Source organism: Phaethon lepturus, unplaced genomic scaffold (assembly GCF_000687285.1).
Source record: "Phaethon lepturus isolate BGI_N335 unplaced genomic scaffold, ASM68728v1 scaffold37668, whole genome shotgun sequence".
NCBI classification, from domain to species: domain Eukaryota; kingdom Metazoa; phylum Chordata; class Aves; order Phaethontiformes; family Phaethontidae; genus Phaethon; species Phaethon lepturus.
The window spans coordinates 729-22,751 of NW_010557526.1; the positions used below are offsets into that span (position 1 = coordinate 729).

A 22,023-nucleotide genomic window follows, 5' to 3' on the forward strand; every position below is an offset into this window, starting at 1 on the left:
GGGACTGACTCAGTAGGACCTTCAGAAGGAACAAGACGATCTATGAACTGTCTTACAGGAGAGCGAGCACTGCCCAGAGCATTCCCAGGTAGACCCTGTGGCTGGAGCTTGGCTCCCAGATGGCAGCAAGGAAGAAATTCCCTCGCCCCTCTTCCCCAGGGGTTAACTGCAGTGCCAGAGGCACCGTGTCAGCAACACCTGGTGTCACCAAGAGCATTCCCTTGAGTCCAGATGCAGAGAGTCACAGCTCAACCTTGTCATTTTATTACACCTCTCTCCTCTCTGCCTGGTCAGGAGTGGATTAAAGAAAAAACCCCAAAGCAAAACCTCACATGAAATTCCCCCCAGGTCAGCGAGACCAGGATTTCGTACACGATGTGCAATTCCATCCGACCCACTTGCAAACAGTGCACAACCATGCGAATACTTTCCACTCCAAAACGTTTGTGTACAAGCTGAACTGAAAACAGACAGTGAAATAGCTTAGGCCACAACCGAGTTGTTTGTAAAATCCTTTTTAATCTAATAGAAATGTTTTCATGAATTTTTAAAAAAGATTTCAATGAAAACAGCTTTGGATTCAGACATTCCCTTGCCACGTTGTGAACATAAACAGCAGCATTGCACTAAGGAACAAGTGACACCGACCAGTCGAGCTTCACGATTTTGTATGAAGCGGGGAAAAAAAAAAAAGCAAACTGCTTTAGTGGAAGATAATTTGAATTATTCTGTTTCTTAAAAAAAAAAAAACAACAAAAACAAAACCCAACAACCTCAAACAGGGGCTATCATCTCACCATTGTTCTCCCTCTCCCTTCTTAAAGGGAGAGTTTAGCTTCTGCAGTCTGAGCGCTACAGCAATGTTTGCCAAGTGGAAAAATACAGTGGGAGAAGAAACTATTTATCCCCAGTGCTATTAAACCCCCAAAGTTGCAGGTCCCTTTAGAGGAAAGCTTTTCTTACATAAGAAAGACAATTAGAATTGGCAAACTGATGCAAAATATTTATTCCAAGTTAGTTATTTTTGATGCAGTAGTTTTTCCCCCTCATACAGACTCAATGTGATAGTCACTTTTTTAAATCTGTAAATAATGTTATCAAAATAATCTTAATCTTTGAAATCTCACAAAAAATTTATATTTTACAATCCACCCTGAATATCAAGGCTGCAAGAAGAACACAAACAATTCCTATATCCAAATATTTTACAGCTGTACCCAAAAAAAGAAAACCACAAACGCCTGGTTAAGTGATGAAGCTCCCCGAGCCGCCAAAAAAAAATAAAATAAAATAAAAAATTCATGTTATTAGCATTAATTTAACATAATTAGAACTTCAATAGCCATTTTGTCATTGACAATGATTGTTTTAGCACACTGTTACCGCATGACATTACGTAATGCAGGCGGCACTTGTTAGAAGCTTGTTGTTGCAAAGGTCAGCCACTTGTATCCTGCTTACAAGACTGAACTTGTGCACTGCCCCACAAGGGATTTTTGTCAAAATTTGCTAGCTGCACAAACTTCTATTAAGCATTAGGGCAAAACCAAAAGAAAAAGCTAAAGAAGCCAATTTCTCTCTTCTTTGGGATACAATTATTTCCCTTGTGCATGAAGTATTAACAACAAAAGAAAAAACTGAACAGACTGGAGACAGAATAAACTCTGTTTAGTTTATACAACCCCAAACACATGTTGAACTATGAACTGAGTTTATTGGGTTGGTTTTATTTATTTTAATTTTCTTGTGCCCACTTTCAGGCATCGTCATCTGACGTTTCGCTGCTACTAGTTTCTGTGTCTGAGTCCTCAATCTTTGTCTTAAAAGTGCTTCTCCAGTGGAACAACAGGCTGGAGCCACGGCCCTGAAGAAATCCGTTCTTCCCAAATCCATTTCTTCTTCGCTGTAGGAATGAAAGCAAGTTTTAAAACAAGCAAATTGCTGAGAGTAACTGTTGCAAACCATCTGTGGACACAAATTATATATTTAACTGTATCCACATGCTCTACACAGGTCACACAGAATCATCACCTGCACTATAACCTTACTTCAGTTCTTTGCCTTCTTGAACATCCTTAAGAACTACATCACAGAAGACTTGTGCATGAGAAGGGTGAGGGAGAAGAGCAGTCACAAGTGGCAAGAGCTGTAAACATACCTGCTCTGATTTAATTTGGAACTCTTTGAGCTCATCCTCCGTGAGGGGAAGGTAGTTCTCGTCATTTTCAGGATATTCCTGCCATCCCATTTCTTTCAATAACCTGATTTGTGGAGAAAATAAAAGGGGCTTGGGAATTAAAGCAAAGGAACAACGGCAAAGGAGAGAACATTTTGCCCATGAAGCACAAGGTTTTGTATTAATTCACTCCCAATTCACCAGGGAATCTTCTATATTAGAGACCAGTGCAACAATGCTTCACATTTACCCAACATTTTTCAATGTCTTTTACAAATATTTAATAATCAGAGGTCCTGTACAATGGGTAAATAACTAGGCTGGCAGAAGGAAAGCAAGGCAGAGATTTGGACACTGAAAGGAGGACATGAGGCAATCACACCGGTATCACAGCTCAGAATCGCCTAAAACTTACTATCCTCTTATATCAGATGCTCACACACTGCTTACTCACTGAAGCAAGATACAAGCTGAGATACCACGTAAATATTTTCTGGACTCTCCTCCACTTACACAGCATTTAAAGCAGCACAGGAATATTCTAGGTGCACACAGAAAGTGTTATGTGCTTGTGAGGGTGTACCTGCAGTTTTCAGACCATTCCATTTAGGACACCTGCTTGTAAATTAACCAGAATCACACTAGGTTCATACTGACTCCCAGTGCGGGCAGGAAAATATCTAGGCAGTGTTAACACACAAGGATGTGGTACTAGAGAAGCACTGGAATTTAGTTACAGACCTTGGCAAAATCTTGGCTCACCTGATTCACTCACAGCAGTCTTGTTTTACTTTTGGTAAGACTCCACCCAGTCCAGCACTAGTCATGAAGCCCACACACCTCTAGCTCAGTACACATGAAGCTTCCCAGACAGTTGTCTTTGAAAATAGTTTCCTTCTCCTCATGCAGTCCAAAGACTCACTCTCCTTTACTCCAGACACCTTATTTTTCTGTTACTCACCTGTGTTCTGCTTCCAATGAATGAGAGAGGTTTTCCCCCTCCTCCGGCAAAGGGAGAGAAAGGCCATTCTGATGGCAATTCTCTTCCCAGTTTTCCTTTGGTTCTGGTGTGCTGTTGCTCTCCATCTGAAGAAAAATAAAAACATCAAAGTATGCTCGCACAGACCATGCCAATAGCACAGTTCCAAGTTCAGGCTTCTGCTTTTGGAAGTAAAGAAAAGCCTTTCACCTCGAGGCAAGTCTCTTTTTACAGAGCCTTTCACCTCGAGGCAAGTCTCTTTTTACAGAGCCTGGACTGGTAACGGTTGAAAACAACTCTTACCTCGCTGTACAAGACAACACAACATGAATGACATCTGGTAGATGGCACTTTTGTGTCAAGGGAGTAAGAGTTGGCACTACAAAGCCATCACCAGTGGCTTCAGAGTGAGAGTAAGAAAACTAAGAGAATGAAATACTCCTAAGGACACTCTTTACATATGCGTTAAGCCACAAACTTATGCATTTAGGGGCCTGGTCTAAGCCTCTGAAGCTTGAGCCACTATCCTGCACCTTTCACGAGCACTGAATTCTACTTTCCTGTGGATGTAGTTTGACAAGGAAGTTTGAAAGCAAACCGAGATGTTAAAATATGGTATTGTTCCACTCCTTAGAGAACCCTTGCAAAAATCTAGATTACCTTCACCATCTGTGACTTTCCCTTCCACCTCATTCATTACTTACCCATTTGCATTTCGTCATGTTATGGATCTCCCTTCATCAGTGCTGTGTACTACCACTACTTCTGCTGGCACGTGTGCCAGACCAAATGGAAGCCATTCCCTTCTTCCTCCAGAGCCTGAATTACATACTCTGCTGTTTTTGTTCAGTACTCAACTCTTTAAATACATCATGATCATACATACAGTAAGGACAGCAATCTTACATCATCCAGCTTGTCACATTCTCTGTTCTCTGTTATCTCCCCATTCCGATCATCTTTCAGTGCCTTCAGGAATTCACTCTTTTTATCAGTGGTACGGCGCATCAGCTTCGTCAAGCGTGAAGAGCAGATCTCGATGGGAGGGGTGGTGCTGGAAGGACTCTAGACAAGGAAGGTAGAATATAGAGACTTTCAAACCGCGTTGCTGTGAAGATGGGGCCTTCTTCAGGGTCTGTGCTTACACCTTTCAAACACCCATCAGTGCCTGTTGAGCATGCTGATGAATCCTCGCTGTGTACACTCACCGCCCAGATGGTTCAGTGTGGAGCCACAGGCAACCCTGGAGCCCGTGGGAAATCTGCTCAGCTCAAGTCATGAACCCAAGGTAACCTCCCATGCTCTTCCACAGTGTTTTAAGCTTTAACTAACACAAATTTGTGAACCAGGCATAAGGCATCCCAGTCTGCACGTTAGCAGTATCCCAGCCATTACACTGCAATAAAAAGATTGCTAACCAAGATGAGCTTTCAATTTAATTTGTTCCATCATTTTGACTGGACATGCAAAAGAAATCCAAGAACATGTTATGCAAAAGTTCCCAATATCTTACCCTTCTGCTCATATATGAAGTTCATGTCTGGCTACTCTAAGACAACGAGTAATTCAGTTGTTAACATGGATACCCGACACTAGAATCCTGCATGCAAAACTATTCTTTTCCTTCACTTACTTGCTTTGATTTTTTTTCCTCAATATTAAAACAGAGTAAGATTTCCTAAAGCCTGTAGTATTTTTCTCCCTCCCCCTTTTTATAAACTAGGGTGGAAAGGTTGCAAATTCAGGCTCTTCAAAATGAATGTCCTTTTGCAAAGTGTTTTTAGTATACTCACAGTGCTCTGAGCAAAGTTCAAGGGAACTAAAATATTTAGGAAAACAAAAACAAGGCAGAAACTGCTGCTTCTATTTCTAATGCCTGTTGCACATGAAACACTGGTGTGTAGTAACGCCTTTCGGGGAAGTGCATGCTGAAACTAATGTCTTATGGTAAACATTTCTCAGGTGGCCTTTTCAGATTTTGACTAATTCAACACAGTAAGGAACAAATCCACAACTGTAACACACATAACAAGTTACTCTGAATATTAGGATAAAAAGCATAGTACTGAAATTAAAGGTCTCAACATGGTAATCAGTTTGACTGCATTGACAGAAGGTAACAACGAACAAAGGAGACTAAAAATTAGATGTCTTCTGGTAATTTCTAATACTTTAGTAAAGCACTTGAGCTCTTTGCTAGAAGTAACGGTCTTAATGGCACTGTATAGAACTGCTGAGTTAGTAAAACTTAATTTCTACACTTAATCATAGAATTTTTGAGTTGGAAGGGACCTTTAAAGGTCATCTAGTCCAACCCCCCTGCAGTAAGCAAGGACATCTTCAACTAGATCAGGTTGCTCAGAGACCCATCCAGCCTGACCTTGAATGTTTCCAGGGATGGGGCATCTACCACCTCTCTGGGCAACCTGTGCCAGTGTTTCACCACCCTCACTGTGAAAAATTTCTTCCTTATGTCTAAATCTGCCCTCTTTTAGTTTAAAACCATTATTCCTTGTCCTATCGCAACAGACCCTGCTAGAAAGTCTGTCCCCATCTTTCTTATAAGCCCCCTTTAAGTACTGGAAGGCTGCAGTAAGGTGTTCCCGGAGCCTTCTCATCTCCAGGCTGAACAACCCCAACTCTCAGCCTGTCCTCTTCACATTAGGTGAAGACAGTTAAAGCTAAGGTTTAGAAACAACAGAGTCCTGAAAGGGAACTGAATTTCACCTCAATTCTGATTTTATTCATAACTTGTTGTAGAAGGTGTTATAATATTAAAAGAGAATGTTATATAAAGGGGTACATGTAGTCATTTCTTGACATCTTTTCTAAAGGTAGGCTTAGCCCTCTGACTGAAACATCAAGGCATCTCTCAGATTTCTTTAAAAATTTTTTTTTTAAAATGAGACTACTATGCAGAATCTCAGATTTGTTCAGATATCAGTCTGTTTAACAGGGGTAGCTACTCTAACAGAAAAGTCATCCTGTATCATTTTAAGAATTCAGACTGTATCCGAATTTGGTTATCTTAGACTGGCTTGTGGGGACATGGCACCGGTGCTAGTTGGCACCCTTTTAGTTTTGAACACACTGTGGTCTCTTATGAATAAAGGTGCCCCTCCTGCAGAAGTGTTGGACATGGCATTATCCCCATTTCAGAAATAAAAAGGTAGAGATTACTTGTAGTAAGCCTGTGGAGCTAGGATTACAGTAGTATTTGCTGGCCATGGTCCTGTGTTTTCATACTCCATGTATCCAACAGATTGAAAGAAAAATGTATTACAAGTGTTCAATTTTATTTGGGAGGAATTTTTAAGCCCTTTTTGTTTAGTTGTTGATGCTGGTAATACAAGAAGTATTAAGGAAGTATTGCTTGTTCTGGGGAAAACCCAGCTGCCTACTCCTGCAGTCAGATTAGTACCCGACATCTTTGCTGACTAAAGTTTCAGGTAAGACCTTCTGGGGGCGGGGCAGGAATAAAATAATGGAGACTACTTGCGTTACTACTGTATGACACAAAGTGAATACCCTTCTTGGTATCTACCTGGAGGTGAAAGCCTATTTAAGTTAATATATTTATGCTGCAAAGGTGTCCACACTGTGCTGTGCATTACACACAAAAAAAGAAGGCTGTCAGTAGCACAAAGGACTTGGTCTGAGGACAGACAAAAGCAAGGTAAGGGAAAGGGACACAGTGTAAGATCTATTTGTCGAAGTGCAGGTGCATGCTTGCTAACTATTGCTTTTAATGACTGCTTTTATGCTCTGCAGTGGCTAAAGCAGAAAAGTACAGGCTGCTGCAAAGTAAAGTCTGCAAAGCAGAGAATCATAAAGATGACAAAGTCTTATTTTATAAGATTTGTAAAGGAAAATGACACATGCACAACTAGGAAAAAACCCCACTGTTACACTTGAAATGCAAACACAATCATTTCAAATTATATTAATAGATTGCTTATCATAGTCTGTTTTATTTTTGTTCTTTTTACCCATGATCACAAACCTGCTGAATTTTGATTCCCAGAAGCAGAGAAGAAAAGTAATTCAGTGTCACTTTTCCACTTTTCTTTGTGGAATTTCAAGCTCCAAAACAGCATTTTGTATATAAATGATAAAGTGATGCATAGAAATGTTGGCCAAAACGTGTTTTGTCACAGTTACTGCTGAAATGTTAACAGATTTATATGCAAGGTTCTCTGCATACTTCAGAGCAAAAGTGGAGGTAAGCCAGTTTCCCCCTCATGTCCCTCCAACACCAAAATTAAAATCAGACACTGTAGCTGAAGATACATGTACACATTAAACCCTCTCAAGCCTCCCAGAGCTCATTGCTTGTGCTGTTGCTCTCCTAGAGAAAGGAAATGAGGCAGATTACCCTCTTTCCCCTTCTTTTACTGTATTAAAGAATAGCATGGGAATCAGTTTACGTATCTGTTCACATCAGTTCTTGGTATCTGCACTCTGATAACACCAAGTCTACACATGTCTAGTTATGCAACACTATTTAAAGCATTAGTACTTTTTTTAATATTGCAGGAAAACTCTAATACCTTTGAACAAACACCAGTGGCTTTACATCCAGGTAAACCACATTTTATTTCTTTTAGTGTATCAGAGATGTGGCAGAATGAGTTAAGAATGTACAAGTGAGTCATTCTTCAAGGGTGCAAAGGTAAGTATATCATGTACAGAGAGGACCTTATCATGTTTAAGCTGTAATAGGTGATAGTGGTAAAAGTTCCCACCCTATCCCCAAATCCAACCCCTTACCTCTTTGGGAGAGGTGAGGACTGAGCCACTCGCCAGTACCGCTGGTTTGGTTACAGACACTGGACTGGTAAAGGCAGAGTCACGGCTGGAGGAAAGCGAGCCTGGTTTATGTTCACTTCTGTTGGCTTTCCATGGACTGGGCTATATTGAAGAGAACACGAAATACTGGACAGTAAATGGTACGGCACAAGAAAGGGTTACTTGCAAGTAAAACAAATAAACATTATGTTGGTTGTTGCACAGATTTTCTTTCCTCCCTCTCCAAGTCTCAACAAGTTTACCTCGACACCTGTTGTTTTTCCCCATCTTCTTCCGTTTTCCCCAAACCACAGACAATTCTGCTTCATGGACACCACTGTCCACTACAGCACCGTTAGAGCTCAAAGAGAAAATACAGCATTGCTCTTCATTAAGTCAGAATCACCATCAAGTAATGCAATGTATCTTAAAGCTACCCACAGATGGGAAGTAAAAAAAAAAAACCCCAATTAAATTCACATTTCACATGGGAACACTGTATGCCACAAAGAAAGAGTTTGCATCACTTGACAGGAACCTCCCCTGCGCAAGGAAGAAGCACATCAAGGAGTATTTCTGTCCAGGCTGAGAATGCAAATTATTTCCTAGAGCTCTGAAAGTGTCCATCATTGCACTGATTTCGCAACAACAACAACAACAAAAAAGACAAAGCAGCCAGTTCATTAAAGTGCATGAGCACTTGCTGTTTTGCTCTGGATACTCTCTGCAGTATCCTTTCAAATACACTGGTGATTTGGCTGAAAAGCAGAGACTTCAAGATAAGTTTTTCTTACTTGTAATGTTATTCTTGAGCCTCTCTTATCAACCAAGGACAAACACTGTGAAATGACTGTCTTTACAAAAAGCATTCTAACAACAGTGTTGTATCAAGTAGCTTGAGAAATACACTTGTCAGAGCATTAAAACATACGGTGCAATATTGCCTTGTACTAACTTTAGTGTGTAGAATTAATGTGACAAAAAGTTTCTCCCTGCAGATCTGGTGGTTGCACTGTTTAGATACCCAGCTCTTGGCTGCTTGTTGTTCTCCCAGATTCCACAAAGGGGCAGCTTAGACAAATTCAACGACAGACCCCTATTTGCTTTCTTAGGGAGGCCGCTAGGTTCAAACACAACTAGAGATGCATATCAGAAGGAATCGTTTGCAGATTATGACCTTCATGGATTGTTTGACTGTGAACAATTATCTGTCTCAATTAGCCAAGAATGAACGTACTTGTTTCACTGCCATCAGTTCTCTTCCTTTCAATACTACGAGGTACAACTTTACGACACCATTTTTCATTCAGTTTGCCTGTGGCAGCTTTCCAATACCACTGACTTTGTCAAAAGGAATGTTTTGACCACTCTACTACTTTAGGCACTGCAATTTCTGTACAGCTTTCCAGAATCTTCAGAATAATGCATCCTACTATAGCTGCTTTATGTCTTGTACCTTTAAAAAAGGCATTATGCACACAGCTTTTCTGGCTAAGCATATGCTTATTTCCCACCTTTTAGCTTTACTAATGGTCACCGTTTCTTAACAAAAGCGCTGTTGATGACACCCGCAGACAATTCTTCCCTACTGCAATCCCCATCACGGAGGAGCACTATATTCTCCCAACAACCACAGCACCATGTCAATGCATGCCTACTTAAAAATTAATATCTAAATCACTAAGTACATATTTATATTCTGCTTAACATGACTGATCTCTTGGGCTACACATCAAAAGTCAATACCTTCTCCATTAGCCAAATAGCGTTTAATGTTATCAGTATTATACTACTTCAGGTATGAATCCAGGTGTAATCCAGGCCTACCAACTGGTTCAGTACAGTAAATACTTCATTAAAAGGAATTTAGGCAGCTACCACTACATATTGCCATCATTTCTATTTAAATATACTTACACAATCTAGAATGCAAATGAGAGCCACGTAACATGTAAAACAAGCTACGAAAAAAAAAGCCCTACCATTATTTTTTATGTAAGCTGAAGTTCCATACCACAACCACAAGGCTGTCACAGAAAAACATATCATATTTTTCAGGTTAACTATGAAAATTACAGGGTTTATTCCAACTGTGAGCACTGATTAATATATTTTTTTGTTTCATCTGAATAATCAAAACTTAAAGAGTTTAATTTCAGAACAGAGTTAGGAAGAGCAGCTCTTCTAGATGAAATTAATAAAAAAACCTATGAGTATGGGCTTTAGAAGTAGCCAAAACAAACACAATTATGACTGTGCAGCAAGGAATAATAGCTAAACAGATTTTTACATGCAAATTCTACAATTTCAAGCAACAGGAATACCACGACCAGAAGAAACAGACATTTACATAGCTTTCAGAGGTGCATTTCAATGTCTCAAACTCTACGGTTGGTACAGCACTAATATTCAGACCTCCCAAGTTATCTTTGCACATAACAGCAGCTAAGACAGGAAAGCTGTATGTATTTCTGTTCACTAAAATTCTGCTTACACTGAAGCAAAGAGACAATCTAACAGTCTGTAGAGAAACGGTATCTTTTTGTTTCAAAGACCACTCAAAACATCCAGACTAAAACCAAGTTAAGAATATATATACACATATATCAATCATATATAAAATATAAATAAAAAGCCACAGGAAGCTCCCTACCCACCAGAAGCTGCATCTTGTTTAACTATGCTAAACAAGTACGTATATGGACTGAAAACTGTGTATGGAATGAAACACTCTTTTATTAATAACCTTCATAATAGGCTGATTTATCCCATCTGATTGAGAAGGAGATCAGTTTTTAAATTAAGGGTTTATACTAGATTATTTGATAATAATTTTAACCATTAGGACTTTTCCTGTATTTGGCAGAATTTGGCCTGAATGAAGAGAAACTTAAGAAAGGGAAAGAAGCTCTAAACCTGGTTTCTTACAAAAAAAATTGTTCATCTTTCCTATTTTGCTTTTATCTTTGAAGCGTGTAACACTAATCTACTCTAACCATAGGGAAGATTTTGTTGGGAGTGTCACAGCCAGCATTAGTAATTAATAAATTTTAGAAATCAAAGTATTTGAACACCTTTTTAAAGAACAACCTAGATAATTTTCTTTAGCTTCTTAGACACTTTCACTATCAATCCTACAAAATTTCTAGGGCATCTATACATGTAGATTCTCTGGAAAAATGGGCAAGATAAAGCTTAGAACTAAGAAACAAAAAGCCTACTTGTTTTTTCATCACTCCTATATTTCTTTCAGTAAAGGAATCGTAGCACAAAACCCATTACTTTTCCAGGTTGTCTCTAAGACTCAACTAAATTAGAGCTAAATTGCAGGATGTTACGATCTAATCTGATCTTAGCCTCAATTGTGTCTTAAACACATCAAAGTATCGTAACCCAGTAAATATTTTTCAAGGTAGTCACGTGCATAATCCAAGCACATGGCAGCACACATTCCACTTCTCTAGCATTGCTTGTTTTGTCTAATTGAGATAAGGATTTGTCTAATGCATGAGAACACACCCATTCAAACAGACATTAGTATCATCAGAAGAGAGATTAGTTCTCTGTATGGACAAGACCAAATGGCATTTTAACAGGGAACAACATTTTAGTAGTAAACAGACCTCTACTGTAAAGGCCACTACCCCAGAAACTGCTGGATTCCAACTCCTGCTATTTGTCAGAGGGTTGATTCCCTTGATCTGCAGTTCACTAACTTGGTTGGAAACCCCTGTACCTTGGAAGGAGGAGCTGCAGGTTTAGGAACCAGATTTTTGTAGACACTTGGGACAATGGTGGTGGCTTTGTTGCCATTTGCCAGGTGAGAAACAGGTGATGTAAATGCAGCTGAAAAGGCGGCGGCAGGATCCTCTTTTGAAACCTTTTTGATGACCAGCATCTTGGTAGGTTGCTTGGCACTAGGGGGGTTTTCTGTAAAAATAAACCGAGAAAGGTTCTGAAATACAAATGCTCAGTTTCATAATAGCTCCAGTTTCTCCCCTCTCAATCTTAGATGATACACATCTGATTCTGAGACTGCTATCAGCTGTTCTTTTGTTTCAGCTTTGAGCAAAGATACTGGATAAGGATGTCAAAGTCCAATCTTTTTTCATTTAACCACAACAGCTCACTTGACACTGAAGGGGGAAAACAGACAGTGACATCAATTAACAGCCTTTCACCATTCTACAGAAATCAGAACAGATATTAGCATTTTTTTGAGCAACCATGAATCAGCTTTGTTAATTCACTAACACAGCAAAAATACTTTGCATAACTTACACCTATACTTTAAAAGACACAGTGCTTTTACAAACAAGCACAATTAATATTTCTTAGGCCAAATCGACACACTTGCAGGAGCAGAACAATTTAAAAACAGTAATGGTATAAACAGCTAAAAGCCCCATAAATGTTAATTGCCATTATTTTTTGAGCAGAACAATAGCTGCCTGACAAATATGCAAAAAGAATACAATCCAGTACTACAGCAAGAAGTGTTTTTGATTTTTTTTTGTACTATTTACAATATCTAACCCAACTAATCTAGCTACATTCTAACTAGAGATTAACAAACCTCTATTTAGCTGCTAGAACTGGTACCTTGTTTCACCCATTTTTTTTTTAAAAAGGCATAGATTTGCATACCACATCAGAATCAAAGGCAAGCCTGTTCTGAGTTAAAAAAAAAAATAAAAATCACATAAATCTCAACCACAGAATTATGGAAATTTTGCTGTATTTCTAATATGAAGATCCTAAGTCAGAAACTAATGTCTAGTTCACTCAAATCTGCTCAGCTCTTTAAGTGATGTCTGCATGAAATTGTAACTGCAGTAAGACAGGAAGCAAATGCAGAACAGTGACATTATTGCCACTAGCAGGTTTTTTGTGACAAGACATGCACAGTTTCAAGTAGACAAAAAGGCCAAGAGATTAGTGAAGATTGCAGGTGGAAAACGACAGAGGCAAGAAAGCTGCAAACTGTCTGGTTCACTTAAGTCTTTAAAATCTTTTTGAGTGAAAAAAATAGCATTTAAACATCAGTTACAACTTCCTGCTTCAGCATCAGCACTCTGTACAGTGATGTAAATACCTTTACCTACCCCATACTCCAGAAGGTGTTCCTAAAGGTTTGTTCTGGTTGGTGTGTCTTCCAGCTTCTGGATTCAAAGATGGCTGTAAAAAGACAATGCAAATGAGTATATCACTATATCGCATATAACAAAAACAAACCCACAATCGTATTAACATAACATTATGCTTCTAGGAAACCAGAGTACAGGTAGATTTCTCTGAACAGCACCTGAGTTAGAAGAGTGTGCTTTGTTACAAGCCCTCTAAAATTCAAGTTTGTATTCTCCTTGGCTTCTGCTGTATTTCCAAGAGAACTATCAGAGGGTTCAGGCCAGGCCCTTTAAGTCTTCTACGGTACAATTAAGTAGATTCCAGCAACAAATACACACATAAAAGATTTAGGTATTGCATTAGCAACTCAAAATATAAAACAGAATCCACATCATCAGTATATGAAGAATCTAGCTGCATTTACCATATATTTTTATACATTAATTATGCATTAATCAATTAAAAAAACAACCCCAAAGCAATACTAGGCTCCTAATGTAAAGGAATAATGAATATATATATGTTTACTGACAAAAAAGCTACAGGTAAATTTAAGTTAAGCTTCAGAGTCCACTTTTCAGGACAATGCTGCATGCAGACTTACCTTTGATTCAGTATCAGAATTCAACTTTGTGGAACAACTAAGGACGTGTCCAAGCTCAAACAGAGTACAAAAATCTGAGCATTCAATGACAAGTGTTTCTGATTAGCTATTCGTCTTCCCCCGTCCTAAATAACTTCAGTTCAAAATAAAGCCATCTTTTTCCTCTTTTTAATGAATTCTTCATATGTTAGTTACTATGGCTACAGTGTAAGTCTCTAATAATGAACTTCTGAAATACTAGGCATTACTGTTTTATAAGAATTAGGAAAAAATGTCACACCATAGCATAAATTCCTGCCTCAGACCCTAGAAATTCCTCTGTTTCAGTGCTTCATTTTTCAGTTACAGGTCAGTTTTATAGCAGTGGTGCTCACACCACAAGAGAACTTAGACTAACAGCCTGTTTTGCAGACCTTTCAGGAAACGTGTTGCCATCATCAGCCACACAGGCCTAACAGCTACATCCTTAACCACAGTACACATTAGTTTCACCACTATGGCAAAGACAATACAGGAGTTATGCAGCAAAGCTTGCTACTAGACAGTGTGTGGTATGATCCATCTTAAAAAAAAATTGGGGGAAGTAATTACAGAAGGAACAGCCATGTAGTTGGGGAAAAGCACTCATCAAGGCACCGGAGAATGAAGTAGTACATGGAAGAAAGATTTAGATCAAGATAGAGTACAACAGTACACAGTCACAATCATTACAATAACCTTCCACATTTTGACAGGCTTTTAACAGTCTAAAGAAAAAGCTTATAGAAATTCTGAATCACAGTATTCTTGAGAAATCAGATTAACAGAAGTCTACACACAAGCTTTATCACTGCTCTCCAGGTGTAAACCACCCTGTGATGCAGACTACCACTCCCAGCAGCAGTTGAACAAGAGCATGCAATCATTCCCCAGGCACTTCACTAAAAGAACCTGGCAGCTTAAATTAAACTGAGTCCTGTGGCAATTTAACTCTAGATTTTGGCCAGAAGCAGCTGTGCAGCATTCATATATTTCACTCCAGCTCCTAAATTCCTGAATAGTAGCAGTGCCAAACTGCCATGACAATTTCATCTGTAAACACCCTTCCAGAGAGGAAAGCTGAACAAGACAGCAAAAAATTCAAGATGATGATAGACGTAAGTGTGAACACTATTACCAGAAACTCTCATTACTGCAGGCAGCAATGGCTTTAGCATCAAAGATGAAGTCAGAAGAATTGCATTAGGTGAAGGGACTCAGTTACCAGAACCTTACAGGTGATATTGACCTCATTACACTGGTCAAGAACAGCCTAGAGAGACAGCAAGAAACAAGATACAAAGAGCAAAATACATGGTCTGATAACAATAAAATCTTCATCAGGAGACAGGAGAAAAAAAATTAAAATGGAAGAGAAAGCAGAAAAGGTGCATAAATCTCAAAGCATTAGCACTAAAGGAATACACATGCTAAGGATGAAAGCCATAAGCCCAGGTACTATTTGGGAAAGTCTGGAAAACTAAAGATATTCCAGTAAAAATAGAGCCAGGATGTAAGAGACTATCGTACTGATAATACCACGTGAAATCAGAATGCTCGGTAAGAAGAAAATTGATGAATTGGAGATAGTGATGGAAGAAATGGCTCAAGAAACCCCAATCCACAGATTAACAGAAAGATAGGAAAACATCTCTGATAACAAAATACTATTCCAGAAGATTCAAGACAGATGGTTGCAAAGGTCTGAGCACATGTCACGAACAAACTTGGGAAAGTTATCACAAACACTGACGTGTACCAGAATGCAGGAGACAGGAACAGCAGGCAGACTGAAGATAAACTGAATAGATATACTTAGGAGAAGGAAAAAAAAAAAAAAAAGGCTTTGTAAGCAAAGCCACAAAGTCAATGTAACTACTCTTCCTGTGGTAGACCAAACTGTCACCTTATGGGTTTTGCTGAAGATCTGGCTTGTGTCTTACAAGGCTGTCGTCAGTTCACAATAACCATTTGGCAAAATATAGTGAAGTGCCAAAACCCATAATCCAACAGGTTGTCAAATCCTGAGGACTCTGGGTACCAATTAGCATCCTGTCAGCACTGGACTAATTTTGTTAAATCTGTTGTGACCTCAAACAGGGAACGGAACGCAACTCTAGATCCTCACTACCTATTAATGCTAATTAAGTGAGATCTGAAAAGCCACTTCTTACAGCTGCCACTTCTAGTGAGAAGCTACACACTTACAAAGTCTTCTTCCTCAAATTGCAACTGCTCTTTATCTTCCTTCTTCTCTTCCCTGGATTCAACAGGCAGCTTTTCTTGAAAGGCGGAACTTTTCCGGGAATGGAAGTTGCCATTCCAGTGGCGATGAACTCCAGTTCCTCCTCCACCACGCTGGTTCACACCATCATGGCCCCGTGAGGGACCATGCCAGCCAGGCTGACTGCCAGAAAGCCCAACATGAGCTCCTTTAGAAACACCAGAATCTACAGAATCATGGCGGAGAAGGGATGGCTGATGCCAGCAGTCTAAATAAAAGGAGATAAGTATGCAAATAGAAAAGTCAACACAGTGTGCAGAATACTGGAAATATCAGGCTGTTTTTCTTGTTGTTAAGTCAGTGTTCACTAAGTAACTACTAGGCCAAACTTATTAAGCTGTGTGATTATAGGAAAAAACAAACCAAGCTACAACACGCACATACAGCTACCACTGAAAACCCTTAAGGCCTGAGTGCACGGCATGGGAGAAGAGAATTGCTAGCACAAGCTTCTTATAGGGTGTTTTGAAGACGTACAGTTTTGTAAAACATTATTATTTATATTCTGCAGAATTCTTCATTCTGTAGAATATTCCAAAATGTTTGCTCTCAGGCTGCATTCTGATCCCTCCTACTCACCTCCTGCAGTTCGGAGGGGCCCATTATTGAAAAATCCATCAGAAGAGTTGTGTCTCCTACGGCTCACCCCAAAGCGGCCCTCTCCCCGTGGAAGATGCTCTCCATGTTTCTCAAAGGTGGCTGCAGGGGACTGCAGAAAGAAAAAGGTGATTTAATGAAACCTTAGAGCACTCTTTGGGTGTTTTTAAGAAAAAAAAAAACCACACCACTCAAACCCCACATTCCTGTACTAGTTTTCAATATAGCATCCATGTTGCTTAGCCAATGACATCAACAACCATGTGAACCTGACCAGAAGGCCACACAAATCAGTGTACCCTACACAGAATCAGAGAGAACCCAACACACTCATCTTACCAGTGGTCTTTGCAAACACATACTTTCTGCACAGTTCATTTAAAGTAATTCTATGATACACAGGTGCTCATTCATTTACTCCCTCTAAAGACAGAAGAGTAGACAGCAAAGGAGGATCCAATCAGCCCGATTAAAATTCAGAGATACTCAGGTTAAAGAACTTTTGGGCTGAAACAACCACGATGCTGTAGAAAACATTCATGCTTCTAGCATTAAGATTCCAAAGAATCTTTTACTCTTCACTTTCCCTTACTTATAAAAAAAATCAGAGGTTCATTTTAAATGGATCAAATATCCTGAAATTACTTTTGTCTCTTATTTAAGCATGAAGGTGAAAGCTGTATTCTTTCTTGTTCATCAATGTTGCCCACTATGATCTGGATTGCTATTAAAATGTTTTTCTCTATCGCCATGCACAAGTAATGCAAATTGTTAAAGTCCTAAAACAGACTTCCTGGGTCAAGCTAAGCTTCTTCTGGAACCAGTTTTAGAAAGAAGGTGACAGGCAAACTGCCCACATTTTAAGCTTGCAAAAAACTAATGAGTATTTCTGAGTTTGGAGTTAAAGCCCAAGGTCTTACTAATCTACTATTCAGCAAGGATCAGATTATTTTCATAAATGAAACACAAATTATATTCTGAATTGTAAATAAGTGTCAGCCTAAGTCTTGACTTAGGGCCATTTCTTTTAATGATTTTCTACCTGGTATCCCACTCTAGTCTAAACACGAGGACACTGAACTACTTCCATGTCTGAACACAAAGACTGTTCGTCTTCTGAAATAGAAGGGATACGTTTGTTGAAACAAAGACAGCAAAAAGATTTTCAGCTTAGTAAGCTTCCAAAAACCTTCTTTAAAACCACAGAAGTTAAAATTAAACATTTTTTCAACAAAACAAGAATAAAAAGCAAAAAATTGCCCCATTGTCATAGCTGTAAAAGAAGGTGATCTGTATCAATGTTACCTTGGTTGACTGTGGCGTTGAGAAGTTAAGCCAGGCAGGAACAAAGTCATGCTGCGCCATTTAGGTCCAGTGTCTCCCTTCAATAAAATGAGGCATCAAACCTCATGGCCAGGATCTGTAAAGGAAAAGACAATTCGCTGACTGTCATCTTTTCCAAACTGAAATGATAATACAATTTATTTCCCAAAGCTTGGCCTGTAAGAATAGAATGGGAAAAGTGCTGTAGTTTTTCATATGACACTTAAGCATGTCTTTTTTTCCTGCTAACTTTGTTCCTCTAACTAAAACAGGTAAGAACGTAAACACTCCCAGTTACTTCCTGTTTACAATTAACACACCCATGAAATTCACGATAGGATGGGTGTGGAGGCAGGAAGAAAACGGCACAAACAACATGCAAAAACCATACAATGCACAGATGTGTAATTGTACGTTACATTTAATGTACATTCCTTCATTGCTCATTGTCTCATAGTCTACAGAGTAGTGATCACTGCATGTTTTATTCCAGAGGCTGTAAACCAAATATGACCAAACCAGTGATGACAGAGACATTGAGAGCAGATCAGAGACCTGAAAGACAATCATGCCAGCTCCAGAACCACCGGTTTCCATACATCAGGGAACATCTATGCTGAAATTGCTTTCCTAGCTAAGAAACCAAGGAACAGAACACAGGCTGGTTGAACGATCTGCATCTTAATGGAAGTTCAACTGAAGACCAGCTGAGGCATCTTACTGAGGAATCTGAAGCTGAATTTGCTATGACCTGTTGGAAAGCACATTTCCACTGCTCAAAATGATGAAAATTCCATTAGTGCTCTGTATAACTGAATTCTGCCTTTTTGTGGAAGGTTCTTCTGTTTACCATTTTCCTCTATTTTTCAACTTTCAATTATCTATGAACAAGTCAACACTATATAAGCAAAGAAAAAAATACATATGATCACTTACCCTGAGTTTGGCCTCTGCAGTCCAATGTCCTCAGTTTCTGTGCTTCACTGACCTTCGGGTTCCTTCCTTCTCCAGTATGCTGTAAGGCCAGCCTTGAGGCAATAGTGCGTCTCGAAGTGGAGCACGAGAGGCCGCACTTCGTGCCAACTGTGCCCTTCACCCCCTCAGCTGCTCATTTTAACCTCTCTTTGCACTCTTACGACAAAAAAAAAAAACCCTAAGAAGGTAATTTGTATTTAAAAAAAGCCACGTCCACGTTCACCTCATTAAATTCCCTCTGGTTGTGGTAGTACAGAAGGTGGCCTTTACATTACAAAAAGGTTTGTCAACTCTGCATGACAACGTTCAGAGCAACACCATGGTTAATACTGAACAGATACACTCAAGTCTGCTGGATAATTCATGATCTGCAGCAGATCAACCTGAACACTCTGGAAAAAGGACGACGTTACATAGAAATGTTTGCTCCAAATGCTGAGACCTAAGCAAGAAGCATCTGCCCAAGTTCTCTTAAAATATAAGCTTCATTTTTATCACATACATCTGCTAAAAAAAGGTATAGTATTTAAAAAAAATGAAAGTTAGGATATACTCTGGTCTTCACGTAACTTGGTTAATGCTCCACAGAGCTAAGCACTACTTGATATAAAGCTCAAAAGCAGGCACAAATGTTTATCTTCCCGGTTTTCACCATTTACATGCTGAAACATAGGTCACATGAACAGAAAAATGCCAGGTCCAAAAATAATCTCTTCTACTCTATTTTTTGTAGACTGGGTGCTGTTTTTAAAAGGACACAAATTATTCCACAAGAGCTTCTTGTTCTACAGTGGAGAGTTCACTTCTGGGTCATAGTCCTCTTCCATCAAAGAGGTGAGACAGGAACTGCAGTCACTATAAAAAACAAACAAAACACCATCAATACAAGCAGCATAAACATGACAAAGTCTGACTTGAGAGAAGAACAGGAGAAATTGAGCAACTATACTGCAATTGCCAAAAACTGTTTGATCTCTGATCAAAACAAAACCTGAAATAATCTAACTTAAAAAAAAGGGTCCCTGAAAAGGGCATTTTTGCTTTTAAATGATCACTTCCCAGATTGAGTTTACAAAGGGGCAATATAAACAAGCTGAATCAGAATAAAGGGAAGAGTGGAGAAACTGTATGCAGCTTATGAAAGGGACTGCACATTTCATAGCAGTTTCAAAACCTGTTGCTACAGTAGTAACAAGACTTTAGGCTGCAACTAGGCTTGGCTATTCCATGTGCCTCATCTCCTTTATGCGCCCACATCATTCCTCACCTGCTCCAACACAGCCAGACTCCCCTCTCAAGAGACTCATGACAGTAATGCATTCAGTAGTCCATTAACTCCTCCACAGAAAATACCAACAGCAGAAAAAATGAGTTTTTCTGCTATGGCCTCCTTTTCCTTGAATCATCATACCCAACCAGAAACAAAAAGATAAGTTTACTGCTCCTGAAACATCTGAAAAGTTTTATTAGTTTTGATGTCATCAGCTGTTTCTCAGAATCCCTTTAGGCGTGCCTTGTTATGCCTTTATATTTGACTTGTCAGAGTTTGTTTTCTTTGTTTGGATATGGTTCCATTCTTTGATCAGTTTTGGTTTTTGTTGCACTTGTTATGCCATTCTTTACTCTGCTAAGCATGTGGATTTTTTTTTTTTTTTAAAGTCTTTAAGGCAGTTTTGATAGAGGCTTAAAATAAACACACACGGGGAATTGTAAAAGAATCACCACCTTTTTATCCCCTGGGTCACTTCTTTTAATAAACCCTCTCATTTTCATAATTTTTTTCTTTCTGGAACTAGCTGTTATTGTTGTGTAGGGGAGTTTGAAAAGAGGGAAACATTTTCACACCTAAGCTGTGAGCCATGATAGTATTTCTGGAGGTACAATAACAACAAGCAGCCTCACAACCCCTACAATCTACCAGCCAAGATGAGGCAAAACCAGGGCAGACATGGCCATACACAGTACTGACCTGGGAACTTTCTGAGCATCCCACCCTGTACCACAAGCTGGTAAGCATCACATACTGCAAACAACAAAAGTGCTAACCTATCAAAACTTGTTTTTATATTAAAGGGTAATTTTTCAATGCATACAAGGACATGCTGGAACATCTGCTGCAGACAGAACAGTCCTCCCACCACGCTGAACTCAGCACAGGTACAGAACTCCTTTAGATGTGACCTTCTGAGGCTGCTACCCAGTGTTTGAGTAGTAAGTAGAAGACAAAACAGGAACAAAGTCAATATATTTAAACAAGTTTCATTACCTTCTGAATAAATATGCTTTTCAGAACAAACTGTATAGCAATTAAGCCATGTCAGACTATTGACAGCAGAAGCAAGTAATAATTTAAGAAGTTTATTTAATGAACCTTGAGAACGATTCACAGCGATGTGAAAAATGGATCTAAACAAAGCAAAGCCCAAAGAGAACTGTTCTCGAGATTTAAGGGTATCTAAATAGATGAACACCACAGAGTTACAGTTTTGGAATAAGAACTAGGTTTAAGTACACAACAAAAATAAAAACACCACAAGTACAATACCCAGGTTCCACTTAAAAAAAGGTTCCTGGTACCTTTGGAAAAGGAAAGCCCATCAACAGTTTGCAAAACCTGTGTGGCTACAAGACATCTTTTTTACATTTCAGCAAAATCAAAATCAAGATGAAACTCTTTGCAAAACTCCAACCACCAATTTTGAAAAGATCTTGCAGAAGATTCAGGTCTCCTAACCTGCTATTCTGATATCATTGTCACTATCAGTGACCAGGGCAGTTCATTAAGGAGCCGTATCTACCATGCATGCAGTCTAGTGCAACTCCTAGACATGACATTTTGGACTGATGTCCAAGTTTTGCAAACATCATGCTTGCACAGGTCAGCATAAATTAGGCTCTGCTGATCAGAAAACTACCCTTGTTAAAGAAATGACCTCCATATCATCTCAAACCTTCTACCAAGTATTTTGATACTTCTATAATCTTTATTCTGAAACAATCTCACTTGTGGGTGTCATAGTTACTGGGAGGGTCTGCACTGAGGTTTTAGCAAATTAAAGCAAGATGCTTAATCTCCACCCACCTCTCTTCAGTTAGTGTACAGAAGATACACTTCAGATAGTAAATCGAAAGTAGTGTTGAGCCCTTCCGAA

The 22,023-nt window shown here is 39.2% G+C and overlaps 1 protein-coding gene across 1 annotated transcript; it reads right to left on the minus strand.

The window, feature by feature from the left end:
* Nucleotides 1-982: 982 nt before the first annotated feature.
* On the minus strand, nucleotides 983-19,726 carry GPBP1L1 (GC-rich promoter binding protein 1-like 1). Its single transcript, XM_010292783.1, has 11 exons — nucleotides 18,833-19,726; nucleotides 17,879-17,993; nucleotides 16,556-16,685; nucleotides 15,901-16,184; nucleotides 13,049-13,121; nucleotides 11,680-11,873; nucleotides 7,926-8,066; nucleotides 4,062-4,220; nucleotides 3,138-3,262; nucleotides 2,159-2,261; nucleotides 983-1,903 (listed from the first exon to the last, which is right to left on the minus strand). Exons 2-11 carry the CDS (start codon nucleotides 17,936-17,938, stop codon nucleotides 1,757-1,759), a joined length of 1,416 nt encoding a protein of 471 aa, XP_010291085.1. The 5' UTR covers nucleotides 17,939-17,993; nucleotides 18,833-19,726; the 3' UTR covers nucleotides 983-1,756.
* Between the last annotated feature and the right edge of the window lie 2,297 nt (nucleotides 19,727-22,023).

What these genes read in the sequence shown, in the direction of transcription:
- GPBP1L1 (XM_010292783.1), bottom strand. Translation starts at nt 17,938, where the DNA reads ATGGCGCAGCATGACTTTGTTCCTGCCTGGCTTAACTTCTCAACGCCA. An exon ending in AATTTGAGGAAGAAGACTTT is followed by an intron (nt 13,122 to 15,900) that starts GTAAGTGTGTAG and finishes GTCTTTTTACAG; the next exon opens with CCATCTTTGAATCCAGAAGC. An exon ending in AACACCTTCTGGAGTATGGG is followed by an intron (nt 11,874 to 13,048) that starts GTAGGTAAAGGT and finishes TTATTTTTACAG; the next exon opens with AAAACCCCCCTAGTGCCAAG.